Source organism: Armigeres subalbatus, chromosome 2 (assembly GCF_024139115.2).
Source record: "Armigeres subalbatus isolate Guangzhou_Male chromosome 2, GZ_Asu_2, whole genome shotgun sequence".
Taxonomy (NCBI): domain Eukaryota; kingdom Metazoa; phylum Arthropoda; class Insecta; order Diptera; family Culicidae; genus Armigeres; species Armigeres subalbatus.
Window position 1 is genome coordinate 425,657,749 of NC_085140.1, and position 22,903 is coordinate 425,680,651.

Below are 22,903 nucleotides of genomic sequence, written 5' to 3' on the forward strand. Positions count from 1 at the left end.
CGTAAATCGTAATCCTTTTTTCAGGAGGCTCGGAAGCTTCCAAAAGTCTTGTGGAAAGGTTGATTTATAACATTAATTTGTATCAAAAAGTGTCACGGAATAGCGAAAACTTCAGACATTTTTTTAGAGAGCCATATATCCTGTTAGGTTTGTTGGAAGGGATCAATGGTGCGAACGTTTAGAGGTAATCATACCATCTACCAGAGCTGCAGCAACACACACGAGCTGGGAACAGCTTTCATAGTGATGGGCGATGGCCGGGTGGGTGGTGGTGGTGGGTGGTGGCCGATCAATGAAAGAATGTGCAGGTTGAGGATCAAAGGCCGGTTCTTCAACTTCAGCATAATCAACGTCCATAGCCCACACTCCGGAAGCACTGATGATGATAAGGACGCATTCTACGCGCAGCTGGAACGTGAGTACGACAGCTGCCCAAGCCACGACGTCAAAATCATCATAGGAGATTTGAACGCTCAGGTTGGCCAAGAGGAGGAGTTTAGACCGACTATTGGAAAGTTCAGCGCTCACCGGCTGACGAACGAAAACGGCCTACGACTAATTGATTTCACCGCCTCCAAGAATATGGCCATTCGTAGCACCTACTTCCAACACAGCCTCCCGTATCGGTACACCTGGAGATCACCACTGCAGACAGAATCACCAAATCGACCACGTTCTGATTGATGGACGGCACTTCTCCGACATTATCGACGTCAGGACATATCGTGGCGCTAACATCGACTCTGACCACTATCTGGTGATGGTTAAACTGCGCCCAAAACTATCCGTCATGAACAATGTTCGGTACCGACGACCGCCGCGGTACGACCTAGAGCGACTGAAGCAACCTGATGTCGCCACTGCATACGCGCAGCATCTCGAGGCAGCGTTGCCGGTAGAGGTGAGCTCGATGGGGCCCTCTCTTGAGGACTGCTGGAGTACAGTTAAAGCAGCCGTTAACGACGCAGCGGAGAACAACGTCGGGTATATGGGTCGAAGTCGACGGAACGATTGGTTCGACGAAGAGTGCAGACAGATTCTGGAGGAGAAGGACGCAGCGCGGGTGGTCGCGCTGCAGCAAGGTACCCGGCAGAACGTGGAACGTTATAGACGGAAGCGGAGACAGCAGACCCGCCTTTTCAGGAGAAGAAACGCCGCCTGGAAGAAGCGGAGTGCGAGGAGATGGAAAAGCTGTGCCGTTCTCAAGATACACGCAAGTTCTATCAGAAGCTCAACGCATCCCGCAAAGGCTTCGTGCCGCGAGCCGAAATGTGCCGGGATAAGGATGGGAGCATCTTGACGGACGAACGTGTGGTGATTGAAAGGTGGAAGCAGCACTACGAGGAACATCTGAATGGCGCTGAGAGTACAGGCAGTGAAAGTCTAGGCAACGGAGGAGATGACTGCGTCAGTTCAGCGGACGATGGACGCCAACCAGCCCCCACCTTGAGTTAAGGATGCCATTCAACAGCTAAAGACCAATAAAGCAGCTGGTAAGGATGGTATCGGAGCTGAGCTCATCAAGATGGGCCCGGAAAAGCTGGCCACTTGCCTGCACAAACTGATAGTCAGAATCTGGGAAACCGAACAGCTACCGGAGGAGTGGAAGGAAGGGGTTATATGCCCCATCTACAAGAAAGGCGACAAACTGGAGTGTGAGAACTTTCGAGCGATCACCATCCTTAATGCCGCCTACAAAGTGATATCCCAGATCATCTTCCGTCGTCTGTCACCATTAGTGAACGAGTTCGTGGGAAGTTATCAAGCCGGCTTCGTTGACGGCCGCTCGACAACGGACCAGATCTTTACTGTACGGCAAATCCTTCAAAAATGCCGTGAATATCAGGTCCCAACGCACCATCTGTTTATCGATTTGAAAGGCGGCATACGATAGTATTATAATAGGCCACGTAGAGCTATGGAAAATCATGAACGAGAACAGCTTCCTGGGAAGCTTACCAGACTGATCAAAGCAACGGTGGATGGTGTGCAAAACTGTGTGAAGATTTCGGGCGAACACTCCAGTTCGTTCGAATCGCGCCGGGGACTAAGACAAGGTGATGGACTTTCGTGCCTATTGTTCAACATTGCGCTAGGTGTCATGCGGAGAGCCGGGTGTAACAGCCGGGGTACGATTTTCAACAGATCCAGTAAATTTATTTGCTTCGCGGATGACATGGACATTGTCGGCCGAACATTTGCAAAGGTGGCAGAACTGTACACCCGCCTGAAACGTGAAGCAACAAAAGTTGGACTGGTGGTGAATGCGTCAAAGACAAAGTACATGCTTGTGGGCGGAACCGAGCGCGACAGGGCCCGCCTGGGAAGCAGTGTTACGATAGACGGGGATACCTTCGAGGTGGTCGAGGAATTCGTCTACCTCGGATCCTTGCTAACGGCTGACAACAACGTTAGTCGTGAAATACGAAGGCGCATCATCTGTGGAAGTCGGGCCTACTACGGGCTCCAGAAGAAACTGCGGTCAAAAAGATTCGCCGCCGCACCAAATGTGTCATGTACAAGACGTTAATAAGACCGCTTGTTCTCTACGGACATGAAACATGGACAATGCTCGAGGAGGACTTGCAAGCACTCGGAGTATTCGAGAGACGGGTGCTTAGGACCATCTTTGGCAGTGTGCAAGAAGACGGTGTGTGGCGGCGAAGAATGAACCACGAGCTCGCCCAGTTCTACGGCGAACGCAGTAACCAGAATGTAGCTGAAGCCGGAAGGGAACGATGGGCAGGACATTTTGCAAGAATGCCGGACAGCAACCCTGCAAAGATGGTGTTCGTTTCTGATCCGGCAGGTACGAGATGGCGTGAAGCGCAGCGAGCGAGGTGGGCAGACCAGGTGCAAAACGACTTGGCGAGCGTGGGGCGTATCCGAGGATGGAGAGATGAACCGTGCATTGTGGCGTCAATTTGTTGATTCAGTGTTATCTGTTTAGATGTTAACTAAATAAATGAAAATGAATATCCTGTTAGTTTTGTGGTTCATTTTTAATATATCTTATGCTTACGCTTATTTTTATTTACAGTGAAAATAAAATAGGGGGTACCGCAAGCAAGCATAAGTTTGAATGGGGTACCTATCAAGAAAAAGGTGGAGAACCGCTGTTCTAGCGCAATGTTGAACAACAGGCACGAAAGTCCATCACCTTGTCTTAGTCTCCGGCGCGATTCGAACGCACTGGAGTGACAGTTTTGCGCACCATCCACCGTTGCTTTGATCAATCTGGTAAGCTTCCCATAAATCCGCCTTGAAATCAACGAACAGATGGTGCGTTGGGACCTAGTATTCACGGCATTTTTGAAGGATTTGCCGTACAGTAAAGATCTGGTCCGTTGTCGACCGTCAACGAAGCCGGCTTGATAACTTCCCACGAACTCGTTCACCAATGATTACAGACGACGGAAGATGATCTGAGATATCACTTTGTAGGCGGCATTAAGGATGGTGATCGCTCGAAAGTTCTCACACTCCAGCTTGTCGCCTTTTTTTGTAGATGTGGCATATAAACCCTTCCTTCCACTCCTCCGGTAGCTGTTCAGTTTCCCAGATTCTGACTATCAGTTTGTGCATGCAAGTCGCCAGCTTTTCTGGGCCAATCTTGATGGGCTCAGCTCCGATACCGTCCTTACCAGCTCTGCTTTATTGGTCTTAAGCTGTTGCATCGCATCCTTAACTTCTCTCAAGGTGGGGGCTGGTTGGCTTCCATCGTCCGCTGAACTGACGTAGTCATTTCCTTCGCTGCTTTGACTTTCACTGCTAGTATTCTCAGCGCTATTTAAATGTTCTTCGTAGTGCTACTTCGATCACCACATGTTCGTCCGTCAAGATGCTCTCATCTATATCCCTGCACATTTCAGCTCGCGGCACGAAGCCTTTGTGGGATTCGCTGAACATCTGATACATCTTGCGTGTATCTTGAGAACGGCACAGCTGTTCCATCTCCTCGCACTCCGCTTCTTCAAGGCGGCATTTCTTCTCCTGAAAAAGGCGGGTCTGCTGTCTCCACTTCCGTCGATAACGTTCCACGTTCTGCTGAGTACCTTGTCGTAGATGATTGCTTTAACTGTATTCCAGCAGTCCTCAAGAGAGGCCCTATCAAGCTCACCCTCTTCCGGCAACGCTGTCTCGAGATGCTGCGCGTATGCAGTGGCGACATCAGATTGCTTCAGTCGATCTAGGTCAGTGGTCCCCAGCGTGCTTACTATCTAGGGCCGCATAGTAATTTTGAACTGTTGAAGCGGGTCACAGTACATTTGCATGATTTGTTCTTCATTTCATATAGAATTTTACAGCCCAATGAAAATGATTTTTTATATATCGTCTGATTCTAAGATTCTGAATTTTTGTTGAAGGATTATTGTTAACTACGCACAACAGTATCTATTCTTTAACCTCATTCTATCGGTTCAAGGAATTAAATACGCAAAACTTGTGCGCGAAAATACATGGAATGAGAAACTGATAATTTTATTTCCTATTTGTGAAGTCAAAATATTGAAATCTCCCAATCCTGTGTCATAGAACAGATAAAAATTCAGATTTCAGGACACTATTGGGTTGTACTGTATGAAACTGTCCGTGTTCTTCGGAAACACTTTTCTAACATTGTACAATGTACAGCAACCACTTGACAATACGTCATTCACCATCAACTAAAAAAACATTATTTTCGCATTATTATTTATTCCGGTCATGATATTTTTCACTGTCAGCATTTTATATCGGTAAAATACAGACAAAGATTAGGTAATACACTACCATGTTACCTATTATATCTTGTTATGCCGCTTTGTTTCAAATTCAGGGCAAATTTGCACCTAAAAATACTTAAATATTATGACAGACGTTCTTAGCAAGTGGGCTAATGAAAATAGTCAAAATGGCGCCTGTAGTGACAACCACAAAATTTTGTTTAAATTTTCACTATTAATCGCTAAAAATGACGCTGCTTTTCATTTCATTTCATGCATACATAACCATCGAAAAGTACAAGGATATTTTTCTATTATTTTTAGACAAAAATTCTTTATTATTTATTATTTTGTCTTGCGTGAACGGAATTAGGCGCTGATTGGAATAAGGCTTCTGAAATCTTCTGAAATCCTTTGCGAACCGTAGGAAAAGGCTTCGAGGGCCGCGTGCGGCCCACGGGCCGCACTTTGAGGATCACTGATCTAGGTCGTACCGCGGCGGTCGTCGGTACCGAACATTGTTTATGACGAACAGTTTTGGGCGCAGTTTTACCATCACCAGATAGTGGTCAGTAATATTGGTATCGTATTAATTACAACATAGATTATTGGTAAGGTGGTCCGAAAAGTTGACAATGCGCCGTCACCCCCACACGACTCCATCCCTTGCTCCGAGTGCTATTTTTTTGAATAACTCGTCACGATGCTCGAAATTTAAGTCGATTGTTTAGCATAAGTAAGCAAACGTTCTACGGATGTTTCATCCCCATGGGCGTTGTGGTTCTCTCAATTCGTGTTCTTCAAAAATCACTAGAAAAAGCACGTGGTTTCCAAGATGACCGATTTGTGGCTTTGTTGTATAAACACCTTAAATGAAAATGGTTTGATGTACCAAACAAGCCAAACCGCCATGTTGAGAAAGCTGGCCAGTTTGTTTTGATGCAAAACGCTAGGAAACCATGCGTTATCATGAACGATTGGATTGAGCCTTCCTAGCATAGAAACCCCATAGAAACCAAAGAAGAGACAATACTGTAAACTACAGACACTATAGGTTCCATAGACGAGCTGAGGCGAAGGCAAGTGTAGCCAAACGAACTGTCAGTTAGTGTAGCCAAACGAGCATGACGTCACGACTGCAATCCAAGCAACGTAGCGTGTGACGTCAAATTCACATGGTACACTGTGAAATGTGGAAAAACACACTTAATCGAAATGACCCAACCGTTCCTGCGCACGTCTATGGAACCTATAGTGTCTATACGAAAAACATACTTGCCAGCCAGCCAGCCAACTTTCCGCTCTACTTAGGGAACGTCCACAAAGTACGTAACGCTCAGAAGGGGGAGGGGGTTGAGCGAAGTGTGACGGTCCATACAAAATTTTCAGATGTTTCATACAAATAGTGACATAGGGGGTTTGGGGGTTGAAAATCCCCATTTTTTGCATTACGTAATTAATGAATCTTCCCTTACCACACCCCGCGTTCAACAATTCCCTTACCACAACGTTCAACGGACAACAGCCAAACCGATGAAAACGCCACCATAGTAAAGACATTTTCAGCCGTCGTCTGCGAATAAATTTATTGCAGCGTCCGAAGAACTGTCTGCCGTCGCCAAACGATTGTGTTTTGTATTATGATGAACATTCGTCTCGAATTAACTGTCTTTAACAAATCATGGCCCTGATCAACAAAACCAATTTTGTAAGAAAATGTTAATTTTCGCTGACGACAACCAAATCGATGGAGACGCCAATGAATTTCTGCAGCAATCACCCGTCGATTGCCTCCGCTCTGACCAACAATGAGGCCATTATTCCGCGACCACTTCAAAGCGACTTTTTGTAATTCGTCTCGGATCGATTATCTTGTTATTCGACTCAATAATACGCATTTTAAACCACAACAGTACATAATCAAACTCAGAATCTGGCGAGAGAATTTCACTGGCCATCCATCTGATAAGTCACAGTACAGTCTTTTACTTTCTTCCGAATATAATGGTGGTCCTGACAAGAACCGTTTTATTTTCAATAATATCTCCAATCACTATCAGCAACCACTCAATATGTTGAATCCTGCGAGACAAAGCTGCTTCCCGACCACTCACTTCTGCAAACGACAATGATGCGAAAAAAAGACTGCCACTGAGGCCGAATTTTCTGTAGCAATCGCGCCGACGACCACCGTCCAGAAAATCTTAATTAATGCTACTGCTGGCCGACATCTCGATGATTTACCGTTAAACGGTACCCACGCCATCGCCGTGACGCGCGCGCGCGAGATAGTAGCTTTCTTATATTTAATGAAGTAACACCATAAGCCCCGCCCTTTTGGCAAACGATATGGGTGCACATTTTGATTACGCAGTTCCACATTCACTAATAACCGACCGCTTTCTTTTTCTTTGTGCATTTCTTGTTTCGCGCACGCGAGTCATTTTGGTTCGAGATTTCAAGGAAATCAGTTCGGCATTCGGTTCTATCCGCAGCAGGTAAAACGACATCATTGGTAGTAATCGATGGTGCGCATCATTGGACTGCGGTCGTGCCAGTCCACCCTAATGGAACCAGCTCTTGGGTCAGATTTTTCTCGCAAGATTCAAACTATTAAGCGGTTGATGATAGTGATTAAAAAAGCACATTATGGAAAATAATTCGGTTCTTATCAGAACCAACATTATATTAGGAAGAAAGCATAAGACTGTACGGTGACTGTAGCAAATTCTTGGATACAGTCACTTTTCTTGATCCGAGCGAACTTTTTCAAAGTACATCCCCGGAAATAATTACACCCGATTCTTTTTTTACACGGGGGATGCGTTCCGTGTAAAAAAAAGTTTCCAGTTCAAAGTTCGAAAATCCGTTCAAAAAAAGTTTTATGATTTCTCGACGAATCATGAAAAATGGAGCAACTTTAAAAAAAAATTGTATGGTTTTTTTTTACACGGCCGTGAAAAAACAGAATCGGGTGTATAAGGCATTCGCTGATTTTTATAAAAAATGGTCATGTTTGGGAACCAAAATTTCGATTTCTACCGATAAGATTGATGACATATTTGGCATCCCAGCTTAAAATGACTTGAATTTTCAATTAATGCTGGTTTTTTGTATGCATGTTTTAGTGAAAAGGTACGTTTCAGTTGGAAATAATTATAAAGCTACTCCACTTGTATGGAGCTTCATATCTCGGGTACTTATTCAAAAGGACGTATGTGATTTTGTAAACAAAGATTCAAACGTTTATTTGTCCAATCTGATGGCACTCCCACGCAAACCAACACCACCAACAGGTAGCCGAAGCCTCCCCATCTTTCTATGATGATGGTTTTCGTGGGAGGGCTATCCGATCGGACGAATCGACGTTTGAATCTTTGTTTACAAAATCACATACGTCCTTTTGAATAAGTACCCGAGATATACAAGTGGTGGTTTTATAATTATTTACAACTCAAAAGAGCCTTTTCAGTAAATGTACATACAAAAACCATCATCAATGAATTATTGGCAGTGGCTGATTTTCTACCCGCCGCTGCCACATCCAGGCGCTATCGTATATGCGCAAACAGCCAGCATGAGTTAACCGCAAGAAATTTGTATGGTGAAAGACATCTAATGCGGGTTTTCTTAAAATTAGGAACTTTTTGATGAAAAACTATTTGGTACCGGTTATGTAGGACGGTGTCCGCTACTACGCCTACCAAATATTTTTTCGATGAAGGTGCTTAACTTTGAAAAATCGAGCCTTAGATGCCTTTCGCCATACTGATTTCAGAAAGTTAACTCCTAGTGTGCCGTTGTAAGCACGCTCAAAGCAGGCGATTCATTGAAAATTTAGGTCATTTTAGGCTGGGATGTCAAATATGTCTTCAATCTAATCGCAAGATATTTGTTCTCAAACGCGACCATTTTGTATGAAAATCAGCGAATACCTTATAATTTTCCAGGGCTGTAAAAATCATAATCACTTGGCGCACATCGGAGCAGGACGCTACAAAAATTTATTTGCATGGTGAAAATATAATGGCGTTTGTATCGGTTCAAGCGGCGGTCGTCGGCAAGTGGTTGACAAGAAAATGTATTGAATATGATGACTCTACGACACTACCCATAATTCCATTACCCATAATGCTGTAACCCCGAAGGCTACTACCCCGAACGCCATTATCCATAATGTGTCACTACCCCGAATGCCATCACCCCGAGTGGGATACTACCCCGAATCAGTCATGATTTCAAGTTTATAGTGAATAATAATTACTTGTTTTACGAATTATACAACAGTAAAGCAACTTCAGTCGAGCAAATTACCTATTTTTCACGAGGATTTTGATCGTATATCCGTACTTATTTTTCGAGCCGATAGTTCTTTGACAAGCACACTATTAATGATATGAGTATATTACTTCTACGTGAAGATAAACGATTTACAATGATATGGAAATGCTAATTCTACCATGAACATGTACGTCTAAGTTTAGAAGATGATATAAGCATTTCCATACCTTTGACAAGGTTCACCGTGTCAGACTCGGTACTCAACGGTGCGATTCGTTTCATTGAACTGAAACTATTTGAATCTATTATCCGCTTGAAACTATTATCCTGTAATAAATGCAGGGCTGATAATAGTCATCATCGCAGCCCGAAATGTCACAGTAGCATCGTCGTCATTGACGCACACGACAATAACTTTCCAGCAACCAAATCGGCATGACGACACCAAAGAACGAAAACTTCATACTATTGTTCTTCAAGCAGCAGCTGCCACTCGGAAAGTGTTTTAAAACCTTTTTATTAATCAATTTGAATTAACATATAAAGGGGTTTTTGATACCTCCATGTTACCCGACTTCCTACTATTTGTTTATTTGAGAAGCTATTCTCGTTTGATCTAGTCTATCCATAGTGACTTGCAATCAAATATGTGAAGAAGTGATTACGGAAATCATCATGACTTTTGGTTGCGCGACCATCTTCGTGGTAGGCATGCGGCACGAAGAAACCGAGTAGGTGATGCGTTGAACCTGGTGAACGAGTTCATTTTAAGAAGGCATTATCTCTTCTTTCTGCTTCATAACAGGCAAATACGTTTATTTAAAGAAGGCATCCTATCGGGTAAACGCTTTATATCAGGCAAACGCGTTCACTTAAAGCATTCATTATTTCCACTGTTCACCTTATACCGGGCAAATTCGTTCATTAAAAGAAGGCATTATAAACTCTGTCCTCTTGAACCGGGCTAACGCGTTTATTAAAAGATGGCAACATCTCCTGTGTTTGCCCTAAACCGGGAAAATTCTTTAATTTTAAGAAGGTGTTATCAACTCGGCACGGCAGGCAAATGCATTCATTTAAAGAAGGCATCATCTACTCTCTTCACTATATACCGGGCAAATGCGTTCCTTTAAAGAATGCGTTTTTAACTCGGTTCGCCTTATACCGGTCAAATGCGTTCATTTAAAGAACCGGTCAGTTGCATTCATTAAAATAATCATCTACTCATCTACTCTGTTCACCTTATCCCGGGGAGATGCGTTCATTAAAGGGCATTATCAGCTATGTTCGCCTTAAACCGGGTAAACGCGTTCATTAAAAGAAGGCATTATCTCCTATGTTCGCACCGTATTACGCAAATGCGTTAATTTTAAAAAAAAAAAGGGATTATCTCCTCTGTTCGCCTTATCCCGGACAAATGCGTTTATCCAAAGAAAGCATCATCAACCCTGATCGCCTTGAAGCGGACAAACGCATTCATTGAAAGAATGCATTATCTACTCTGTCCTATTTCAACTGGGCAAATGCGTTCATTGAAAAGAGGCTTTATTTCCTATGTTCGCCTTATACCAGGGAAATACATTCATTTAAAGAAGGCATCATCTTCTCTATTCGCCTCAAAATGAGCAAACACGTTCATTTTAAGCAGTCAAATCTCTTTTTTTCTGCTTTATATCAGGCAAACACGTTCATTTAACGAAGGCACTATTTTCACTGTTCGCCTTATGTTAATTGAAAGAAGGCGTTATATCCTCACGACTCTACACTGAAAACCAAAACTACCCAAAAGTGGGTTGTTTGCACTCAAAACCGTGGTTTGGGCCAATAACCCAAATTTGAGTAAAATGACTTTTCTGGCACTAGGTAGTTTGCCTTTAATCCCATGTAAACAATTTACCCAATGCTGAGTTTAATTTATCCAAAATGGACCTTGATCAACCCAAAATAGAGAATATTGAATTTACTCAAATTTGGGTTATTAATGAGCGACCTCGGTGAGGTGTTTGCATCTTGCTCTAGTTTTGATAGCAATCATGGGAAAGAAAGGGAAAACTACCCAAATTTGGGTAAATTTTTTGTGCGATATTCTCAATAGTGCGTATATTGAACTCAAAGTTTGGGTTGATTTATCTGTCCGTGTACGACACTACCCATAATTCCATTACCCATAATGCCATTACACCGAAGGCCACTACCCCGAACGCCACACCCCCTAATGGTACACTACCCCGAATGAGCCAGTACCCCGAATTAGTCATTATTTCAAGTTTATACTTCATTTCAATGAAAAAAATGTTACCGTGCGGTACCGAAATCCGTACAGCACCGAAATCCGTCCACCTTATGAGATATCAATAAATTAAAGGGGGTTAAAGGTAATTAATGTAGAAACAATTAATCTTATCCTGTTCAGATTCTTAGCAGTAAGCTTTTAGGGCATAGTATTGGAAAGAAGGCTCTGAAATTAAAACAAAAATCAAAAACAAATCTCCACCCACTAAACGCGGAGTTTGTGCCGCCATTTTTAATTGCTAATTGCGAAGGGATCGATTCTCAATGTGCGTAACGAACTATTTACAGTAGTAGTTTAGTCAATCAGACTGTTTCAATTTAAATATTTAGTTGAAAAATAGCTGTACGGATTTTGGTCCTTTGATTCGAAATCCGTCCCCGGTGGACGAAATTCGAGTCAGGAGTAGTTGATTTAATTCATTATTTTATCATGTTTTTCGAAGTTTTTAATGAGTAAATGTTAAACACTTCAAAATTGAACAGAAACATTTAAAAAAGTGCTCTTCGGTTACAAATTCAAGGAGATAATGGTGCTGTTTCCAATGTTTGGGTGAATTACAGTTATATCCGGTGAGCCGTTTCCTTTTACACCCTCTGTTCTATTTTCTTCAATGATGATTTGCATCCGATTGACAACTAAATAGAACTAAATACGAACAGCATTACCTTCATCTACTTTCTCTAAGTTCTACATCAATATGCTGTCGATAACATTTTCTGTGAATACTTATCATGTAATAAATTATAGAAGCCGCGAGTGTTGTAACCAGATAAGCGCTCATCGTAAACAAAGAAAGTATTACCAAAGAATCAGTCCCTGATTTTTTTTATATAGGTACACCTTCAAAACAATAAATGCCAGTTTAGATTACATAAATATGTAGCTTAAACATACCCTATAATGTCTATGATCGATAGACACTTGGTGTCTTCGGGTACTTTTGCTAGTAGCTAGTAGTAAAAATCTTCTTCTTCTTCTTCCTCAATGGCTCTGCATTCCAACTGAGGCTTGCCCTGCTTTCCAATGTGATATTCTATTGACTTTTACTCAGTTATTGACTATTAATTAAAAGCTTCTCAATGGCCGCCATTTCATAAGAAGAAGAAGAAAAATTTAGAAAATCGTATCGTACATTATATTGAAATTCATGCTTCTCACAAATTTCACTATATTTATTATATGAATTGTATGAATTCTATCTATACATACTACCTCGAAATCATACAGTTTCAGCCGACTCAGGCCTGGCCCTATTATGACTTTTTTTACAAGAAATAATGATGCGCGTCGTCAATAACATTGTTTTCAATGTGAGTTAGATATGTTAACTATGCCACCATAGTATTTTATATCAAGTGATATGACTGTTAGTATAAATACCATATAGACGAAAATTCACTGTCATATTTAGTTGTTTATTTGTTTAATTAATCATATGGTGCAACTGTTTTTTTTTTCGAGATGAATATCGTTCTTTAGGGAATTTAGTTCTGATGAATTTCGATGTATTTATCTCTGACGGCTGATTTTCTGCTGCACGCATAGGCTGGCGCCGCAAAGCTTTTTTTTATCTTTATTAGTGAGGTTTTTAGCCCTAGGCTAGTTTTCCTCAGATACCGTGAAGCTGGTAGCGGTGGTCAGTCATTGCATTCGAGTGATTAAATAGTTGAGCAGGGAAGAAAAACTTCGTTTGAGTCGATTACACGCTTGTTAGTTCTGGGAGGAAAAATATTGGAATACGAAGCATTCCTCAAGAAGTCGTCGTCGTCGTCGTCGTTTTTGGATAAAAATTCACCTCACAATGCATTTTTACTAATAGCTCAAACAATTCCATAATTTTTCTTTATTGTTTCTACGCGTTATGAATATTACAAAAAGGATTCACTGTGAGCGATGCATATTCTCGCGTTAAAGAAATAATATTGTAGGCGTTTTAGTCATGGAACAAATGAACAGTCGCTCACTTTGAGCTTATCCTCGCGATGGATGAACAATTTGAAGTGCACGATCGAACGCGTTTGAAAGTACAGAAGGAGTTCCGCGTTATTTTGTTCTGCCTTGTATGATAGAAAAATATTAATAATTAGTACGCTATTAAACGTGTTTGAAAAAATGATCTCGAGATCTGCGTTGTTTCGTCCTGCTTTGTACGTTCATAATCACTACACGTTACACACGGCAACCGTTTACCAAAACGAACCCTGCTACAATTCCTACCCCGTGCAGATGACTCGTCGGCTTCCATCAAAGCGAGTATCACGTCAACATTTTCCTACCCATTCCTCAATTGACCTGCATTCGGACACGGCCGGCGTCGGTATTGATTCCAAATATCATCTGTTGGTTCTCTGTGTAATTACAGCTGACCTGGCAATAACGGAGGAGCAACCGTGGGCGGTCAATCATGCTCATGCTCATGCTCATGCTCATGCTCAAATGTTAAACACTTCAAAAGTAGAAGCGTTCATGCTCCTGTGTCGATAACGAACGTTTCATTTACATTCGATTCCTATTTTCTAATGACTTTTTCATATACTAAGGTGCTCAACAAAAGTTTATTCATAATTCATATGAATGAACAATAATTGGAACTGAAATTGTTTCAATGCAGTATGGAACTAAGTATTCTAAGATCCCGTTCCACTTCGTATGGTACTCTTCAAGATTCCTGAATGGCAGGGGGAGATTATGCAGCACGTTTGCATGCACAATGCAGAGAGTTGAAGGGAATTGCGGTCCACGTCAGCATGGCTACTAGGGCAACAAGGTAGAAGTCGTTCCTTGGTCGCTGTAGTAAAAGCAACGGATTCTGGATGAAGCGTGATCTAAATCTCAGAATCGACGAGGGGGTGAATGGGTGAGTAAGAGTGATTAAGTGAGTGAGTAAGAGTGAGTGAGCGAGTAAGAGTTAGTGAGCGAGCGAGTAAGAGTAATCGAGTAAGAGTGAGTGAGAAAGAATGAGCTAGAAAGAGAGAGCGAATGATTGAGAGTAAATGAGTGAGTAAAAGTGGATGAGTGAGTAAGAGTAGTTAAGTAAGTAAGAGTGGGTGAATGAATAAGAGTGGGTGAATGAGTAATAATTAGTGAGACAGAGGAAGTGAGTAAGTAAGGGGGTTTGTGTATGAGAGTGAAAGTAAGGGAGATCTTGTTTGTCTTCGGGAAGTTGCGTTGACTTAAAGAAGGCATCATCTCGTTTCGCCTTCTATCGATCAGACGTTACTTTTAAAAAGGCAGTATTTCCTCTGTGTGCCTTATCGAGGTATAAGCACGTTCATTAAAGGGAGGTATTATTTCCTTGTCTGCCTTATACCGGGCAAACCCGTCCATTTAAAAAGGCATCATCTCCTCTGTCTGGCTTATACCGTGCAAACGCGTTCATTCAAACAAAGCATAATTTCCTCTGTGTGCCTTACACCGGACAAACACAACCATTTAAAGAAGGTATCCTCTCCTCTGTCTGTCTTATACCGGGTAAACCCGTCCATTTAAAGAAGGCATCATCTCCTCTGTCTGCCCTATACCGGGCAAACACGTCCATTTAAAGAAGGCATCATCTCCTCTGTCTGCCTCATACCGGGCAAACGCGTCTATTTAAAGAAGGCATCATCTCCTCTGTCTGCCTTATACCGGGCAAACTCGTTCATTTAAACAAGGCATCATCTCCTCTGTTTACCTTATACCGGGAAAACGCGTTCTGTTGGAAGAAAAGGATCTCTTACTCCATTTCGTAGAATAGTACTTTTCCAGGCCATAATGACAGGAATGACAATTAAAGCTAATTAGAAGAAAAATCAAAACTGTTGGTTAAACTGGTTGGTTAAAAACTGTTGCGATTCATCGATATATGTTGGTGTTAAACATAATAATAGAATACTATAGATTCTAAATGTTTTCGGGGTAATTGCCTTTCGGGGTAATGGATTTCGGGGTAGTGTCCCATTCGGGGTGATGGCTTTCGGGGTACTGTCCCATTCGGGGTAGTGGCCTTCAGGGTAATGGCATTCGGGGTACTGGCATTCGGGGTAGTGGGGTGGAGCCATCCTCACTCCTCACTCCTCATCTTCTCACAATAATGGCGTAGAATGATAGTTGAAGTAAAATGTTGGTTAAATTGAGGTCTCCAAGCAGATTTTACCAACACTATCACAGAGTGAATTTTTTTTGCTGCACACTGAATCAAAATGAAAATTATCATTTTCACCTGATATCTAGTTCAAATTTGTGATATTTTTCTTAGTGTTTCCACGCATTGTTTGTTGTTTTCCTAACAGCAAACAAGAAAAATATGACAGTTCTAACAGCAAACAAAGGAAAATTTTGTAAACACAGCACCGACACCAATGGGGATGGAGAGGGCTATAGAACCTTTATTGCCTTTCTCGAGGTAACTCTAATTAGTACATATATACTTTTATTGTTTTCAAAAATTGTCATTTTACGATTCATCAGTATCTGTGGGTGCTAAAACTAATGCTGGAAAAAACTACAGATTCGGAATGTTTTCGCGGTAATGGCCTTTCAGGGTAATGGATTTCGGGGTAGTGTCCCATTCGGGGTAATGACTTTCGGGGTACTGTCCCATTCGGGGTAGTGGCCTTCGGGACAATGACATTCGGGGTACTGGGGTGGAGCCAAATATGATAGCGTATTGATGGATTCGGCTGTTGTTTGCGAAGAGTAAAATTGGCTCGCAAGATTCTGCCTTTGGTTTTGTTGCCCTTAGACATTGGGCATGCATATTATTCAAAATAAATTGGTTCTATTCAGAACCACAATTTTATACACCAGAAAGTAGATCCGAGATGAATTTTTGTCAAAGTACAAAACATAACCACTTGGCGACGATATAAAATTAGCGTCAGTAACGAAATCACAAGCGCCTACACGTGCATTGAATTTATTCGCGCATAGATGGTGGCTGTAGCGTTTAACAACCTAATATTTACATAATGCTAGAATTATCATTGCACCAAAAAGGTTTTGTGTAGTTTACGTCGGGCGGCCGTGACTTGTACACAACCCTTCTGATTTTTTTTATAATTTCAACGTCAATTGTAATGTTTAGATGAGCTTTTTTGGGAAATGACTTTTGGTCTGATAAGCAATTCGCTTGGCTGTGCTGTTGTTCGTTCCCAAAATAGTGATAATACCACGAACGATGCGGTCAAAGCTCCACCTAACCAACCACGGGTAGTATAAACAAGAACCAAATTATTTCTCGTAAACAGGTGAAAGTCATCGATCTAGAGGGAACTGGATTTGATTATGTGTAAGCGCTCTTGCAGCACAAACTCAATTTAATCAACAAAAGTGAACTGAATTGCGGGCGCGTGTTGTTTTGCTCACTGACGGGGAAACGATTCGCATTTTAAGCTCTACATTTCTTGATGGACAAATCGTTTTATAGGTCCCACCGTGTGCTTGCTATTTTTCGCCATCACAACTCAATCACTTTAGGAAATAATAGTCGTTCTAGGAAGAAAAAATAACGAGGTCTCCAAGCATTTGTTATACAAAGAAACATCGTTCCAAATATGCAAAAAATGCGAATATTCTCTTGCAGGACTCTCATCTTCTTTCCACGTTTTCTTTTCAATTACCGTCAAGCAGATGATGATGAAGGAAGGTAGTAAAAACAAAGGTTAAAAATCTCTCAAATATGAGCTTTCTGAGCAGACTGTCTGACAAAAAAATCATGAGCAGACTACCTGACAAAATATAAGATGACACTCAACGTATTGAAGAATTCATATTACATTATTGATTTCATTTTACTGATTAACTAATATTTTTTGATAATTGCAATAATGTTAAAAAATCTAAAATATTTCAATAAGTTGCGATCAAATTTACTTTTTTGCTAAACAGTACCGGTGCGGCGTAATATCATCAGGTAACATATTCAAGCGCAAGCCAATTAGATTTGCGAAGTGCTCACACATGGTGAATCTGGGTCACCGATCGTTTAAATTTTTGCACATCACCGTGCATGATGATGTCTGGGTAGGAGGTCTGGCATGTTCGGAACAAAACCATCTCATTAGGTGTTTGTGTTCTAGCCTTGCATACCCATTACCTATTTTAAATAGCACAAACATGTTAGAAAGATATCCAGTTTGTTAGTAGGTGCAGTGAATCAGTGGTTTCGAAAATATCAAAGTCAAAAATCTATCAAATGGAGCTATTTTTCTGAACAGTCATAGATTGACAATCACGCCATAGGATAGGTACATTGAAATTGAGTTTACAAAAGGGCAACACATGTTAAAATGCAAAGATATCATCAATCCCCACATACACAATAATTATAAATTAAGTTTATCTAGAAACGTCATGTATCTTCATGTTTGACAGATTTATCACGCGATGTACTACATCAGGGAGTCTTCATAAATATTATATCATGATCTCCTGTGACGCGCTAGCATAATGAAGCATTAATTCAAATAAACATAGATACATATAAATGTGCCGAGGCATCAGCCAGCTATTTGTGGCGGGTTATGATGGAACGAATCAAATAACTGTTCCATCAATTCAGTCATTTCGCTGGAAGGTAATACTGGCGGCATCGTTGCGGGGCTTGACATCTGTTTAGTTACGTTTGAAAGCTGATGCTGATTGCCATATCCCATGACGAATCCATGGCATTCATTCTTCTTCTAATAGTTGACGTCATACCACACTGGAACTTAGCTGGCTCTTAGCAATGAAACAATGATTAACTCCAAATGAATTGAATAACTGGAAGATTTGATTAATTGAGTATTGTGGCTGTTACTTTATGTTCTACTGTTTACTCTTGCAGACTAAATAAAGCATTCCTACCCCACCTCTATGCATTAATTTTCCACAAATATTAGAAAATGATCCCTTCTGGGAAAGCTTTCCCCAGCTTTCTCCTACGTCTCAGTAATTTGAAATTGGAGCTCTGAAAGGGTTTGACCTTTCATGAAGTGGCAGGGGTGGTTGATTGCATTGACGAGTAACCTTCTGTCAGCCCGATATAAATCGCTATATCGTCCCGCTTAGCATGCGGTTGATAACGGTATGCACAAACCGCTGATAGCGAGGAAAAATCAATACGATTCTATTGCGCTTCAAAGGTTTCAACCGTGATCAAAAGGCTGGTTATGTAAAAGTATTTGCATATACATTGAATCAGATGATTTGAACCTAATAATGCCAATATTTTTTATATTTTATGCTTTTTTTTTTTCAGAAAAAGTATCAATAGCAAAATTGAAAACTTTTTTTTTTAAATACCGTGTGCAGCTCACATTCGTAGTGAAAAGCCAAAAACTAGATGATGTTAGCATCTGAGACAATGCTGTTAATTTCTGCTGAAGAATTGAAAATCTTGTTCCTACTTCAGAATATGAAAACATTAATTGCCTCTTTTATCAAATGTTACTATTCCATTTCACGCTTCCTACTCAATTAACCCTGCTTATTATTACTTCTACTGTATTACCTGATCTCATTATAGCGTTAATAGATCATGCATAATATAATATGTATTGAGAGAGCTCATTAATGGCTACGAATGCCATGAATGAATGAACGGACAACGCGACGGCTGGATCCGGCCAAATCCAGTATCGCGCAGATTTTATTGCATTTTTTATCACTTACCTATCACCAAACTAGATGATGGCATTCAATTTCGTACCCCATCCGGAATGATGTGCATCGTAAGGTTATGACAGAACAATAGTTATATGTAGAACTCGTATATGCATGGGATCGTGATTTGGTTGAGAATGCTAAACTATCGAAGGACTTTGACAGCACACAGTGAATTATACTAAATCGTAGTGATGGGTCCACTATCTAGTATCTAGATCTCCCAAACGATTCTATAATGTTCCTAGCATTGTCCAGGGTGAACCAAGTGTAGCCGTCGATGCCGCGTGCATACTCCCCTCACAATGACCATCAATTCTCACTCACCTGGGTTGGGGAAACTCCATTCCATGCTTGCCTCTGTGCCGTCTGAAGCTTTTTCGCGCGCCTTTCAGACGCATTTTGACGGGGCCCGAATCGGGCTCTGCTGTGGCTGGTGAAGCCTCCGACGATGGTGTTGGGGAAGCAATTTTGATGACTTGTTTAGTGATGATGGCAGGTATGGGAAAGAGGGGATCTGTTCTAACAAGGTGATGTTGGCAGTGAAACAGACTCTAGCTAATGTGGCACGTAGCTCGGTCTCGGACTCGATGAAATTATTCGATGGCTGTTGAAGATGAATACTAGTAGTGTAATTCTTCGAAGCGGTAAGTAATTGTAAATCTATCCTCTGAGAATTCGTTGTTTCTTTCGGTGGTTTGATTTGGTAATTATTGCTAAAGTACAACGTCACAGCATCTGTGAAATAAAGAAAAGACAAATATATCAAAGTTTAATCTGCGAGTTGCATTAATATACGTATGCTACATAAAACACCAATTTGGGTAGACAAGGAATGAAAAAGAGTATGAGAAAGGCAGAAATAAGCGGAAACCACGTGCTTTTTCCAGTAATTTTGCGAAAGCATGAGTTGAAAGAAACGCGCATAGGGGTGAAACAAATAAAGATCAATTTCTTACTTATCCAATCCGGAATCTATTATGTCAGATTTGGGCTTTTAGAAATGGGACTATATAATCATATTTGGAACTCAGCATTCATCAATTATATAATCACAGTTAGAATGCGGGTAATTGATTTTGATGCTGAAGCGTGAAACGGAAGCGAACGTTCGGTTTACAGAAAGCTGGCCGAGAAGGTCCTGAGTGAGGGCGTAGATGTAAGGCTGCTTAAGGGCTCATCCCCACCACCTCTAATGCCAGTGCCCCGAATGCCGTTACCCCGAAAGGCCATTATCCCGAAAACATTTCGGAACAGATACTGATGAATCGCAAAAAGAAAATATTCCGAAGTAACATTTCTGGTTTTATAACGGTCTTGAAAACCATTATAGAGCAACATGGTTTTCAAAAAAAAAATACTATTTAGAATTAGAAAAAAATATTTAGTGGAATGTATTCAACCGTCTAAGACGAGTTTAGTACTTTCCATTTAATTCTTCTACGTTTTGTTATCTTTACAGATACGTATTTCGACCTCAACTGTGAGGCTGTCTTCAGTGTTTCGTACTTGACTCGACTTGTCGACCCAAGTCGAGTCAAGTACGAGACACAGAAGACACTGGACACTGGAATTAAATGGAAAACACTAAACTCGTCTTAGACGTTTTCTTAGAGTTACTTAGAGAAACTCAATAAAGATTTTGTTTAACCAACCTTTTTTATTCTCTTGTTTTATATTATCTTGAAAAATGCTATTCTACGAAATTGAGTAAGAAACGAAATGAGGCGAACAGAGGAAAAAATGCCTTCTTAAACCCTTTTTTCGCAGCTGTAGAACTCCTTCAAATTGTACACCTTCCAACTTTCATCGAATTTTTCCAATAACAAAAACAAAATCCACCACTTAATTGTATCGTGACAGATACGTATTTCGACCTTAACAGTAACAGTCGAGTCAAGTACGAGACACTGAAGACGGCCTTACTGTCGAGGTCGAAATACGCATCTGCCAAGATACAATTAAGTGGTGGAATTCAATGGGATTGTATTAACTCGTCTTATGACAAGTGAAGGCATTCCACTAAAAGCTCAAAATAATTTTCTTATAAAAATAAAATGTTTAGCACAGCTGTATGATTCCATCATACTGCTCATATAATCAATTTTGTGTAAAAATAGTGAAAATATTGAAAACAATCAAGTAACTATTGATTTACAACCAAACTTTATTACAATACCAAATTTGCAAAACGACTTATCTGCTTTTGTGAACAAAGATTCAAACGTCGATTTGTCGAATCTGAAAGCACTCCCACCCAAACTAACACCATCAACAGGTAGTCAAAGTCTTCACCTATGTGTTGATGCCGTTGGTTTGCGTGGGAGTGCTCTCAGATTCGACAAATCGACGATTGATTCTTTGTTTACAAAAGCAGATAAGTCGTTTTGTAAATTTGGTATTGATTATTTGTTTTCCACTTTTTTAAGCTATACAAAACAACTTTTGTTCTCAACAACAAACAACACTCAGGAAACTCGACACATACTTTATGGCAAAAATCCATGTATTTTGAAATATGTATATCATGCGTCGGCACATACTTAATTGCATATAAATTCATAGATGGATTCTATGACCCACATAGATAGTATATGTGAACACTCATGCAATGCATGTGGGCGTATGGAATATATGTGTTGAAAATATGAAATCCATTTCGCAACCCCCATTGCAAAAATCCATGCTTCACTTCATGAATATAATGCGGAGTTTTTTGTGAGTGTAGCATTTTTTCCTTCGTATTGAAATTTTCAAGGAAAGTGGGAAAGAAAGGGTTTAATGAATGCGATTGCCCGGTATAAGGCGAATAGAGTAGATAATACTTCCCATAAATGAATGCGCCAGGCAAAAAAATGAAAGATTTTTTTTCTTTAAATGCAAGCGTCTACCGGCTAAAAGGCTATTAGAGGAGATGATGCCTTCATTAAACGAACGCGTCTGCTCAATATAAGGCACAAAGAAGAAATAATGTCTCCATAAACGAATGCGTTTGCCCAGTATAAGGCAAATAGAGGACATGATACCTTCTTAAATCAACGCGGCTGGTCGTTATAAGTCAGGCAGAATAAATAATACCTTCTTTAGATAAACGCGTTTGCCCGGTATAAGGCAGATAAAAGTAATGATGCCTTCTTTAAATCAACGCGTCTGTCCGGTATGAGGCAGGAAGAAGAAATTATACCTTCTATAAATGGACGCATTGCCCGGTTTTAAACGAACAGAGCAGCTTAGTGTTCATTAGTCACTTCCACAGTTATTAACTGCGAGGTTTCTAAGCCAAGCTACCATTTCTGCATTAGTATATCATGAGGCTAATACGATGATACTTTTATGCTCAGGGAAGTCGAGACAGTTTCCAATCCGAAAATTATCTGGACCGGCACCGGGAATCGAACCCAGCCACCCTCAGCATGGTCTTGCTTTGTAGCCGTGCATCTTACCGCACGGCCAAGGAGGCCAAGAAGGCCCCTTTAAATCTACGCGTCTGCCCATTTATTTTATTTATTACCAGACTAAGGCCGGAGTGGCCTGTGCAATACATAAAAGTCTTCTCCATTCAGCTCGGTCCATCGCTGCACGTCGCCATCCACGCAGTCTGAGGATCGTCCTCTACCTGATCGATACACCTTGCCCGCTGCTCCCGTCGGATCGTTGTCGAGAGCCATTTTCAACGGATTACTGTCCGACATCGTGGCTACGTGCCCGGCCCACCGCCTTCTTTCGAGGCTCGCGGTGAGAACGATGGATGGTTCTCCCAACAGCTGATGCAACGTACCATAGATGGTACGCTGCACTTTCCTTTCGAAAACTCCCAGTGCGCGTTGGTCCTCTACAAGCATCGTCCAAGTCTCGTATCCGTAGGGGACTACATGTCCAATGAGCGTTTTGTGGATAGTCAGTTTGGTACGGCGGCGAACTCTATTCGATCGGAGCGTTTTGCGGAGTCCAAAGTACGTACGATTTCATGCCATGATGCGTCTCCGAATTTCTCTGC

The 22,903-nt window shown here is 41.2% G+C and overlaps 1 protein-coding gene across 3 annotated transcripts in view; it reads right to left on the minus strand.

Annotated features, from left to right (window-relative positions):
- Positions 1-22,903, minus strand: part of LOC134213509 (P protein-like) — a 92,510-nt gene that overhangs the window by 55,067 nt on the left and 14,540 nt on the right. For all 3 annotated transcript variants that reach the window (XM_062692633.1, XM_062692635.1, XM_062692636.1), the window contains exon 2: positions 19,234-19,644. In XM_062692633.1, the coding sequence (XP_062548617.1) occupies positions 19,234-19,307 (74 nt within the window). In that variant the 5' untranslated portion in view covers positions 19,308-19,644. The remainder of the gene's footprint in view (positions 1-19,233; positions 19,645-22,903) is intronic.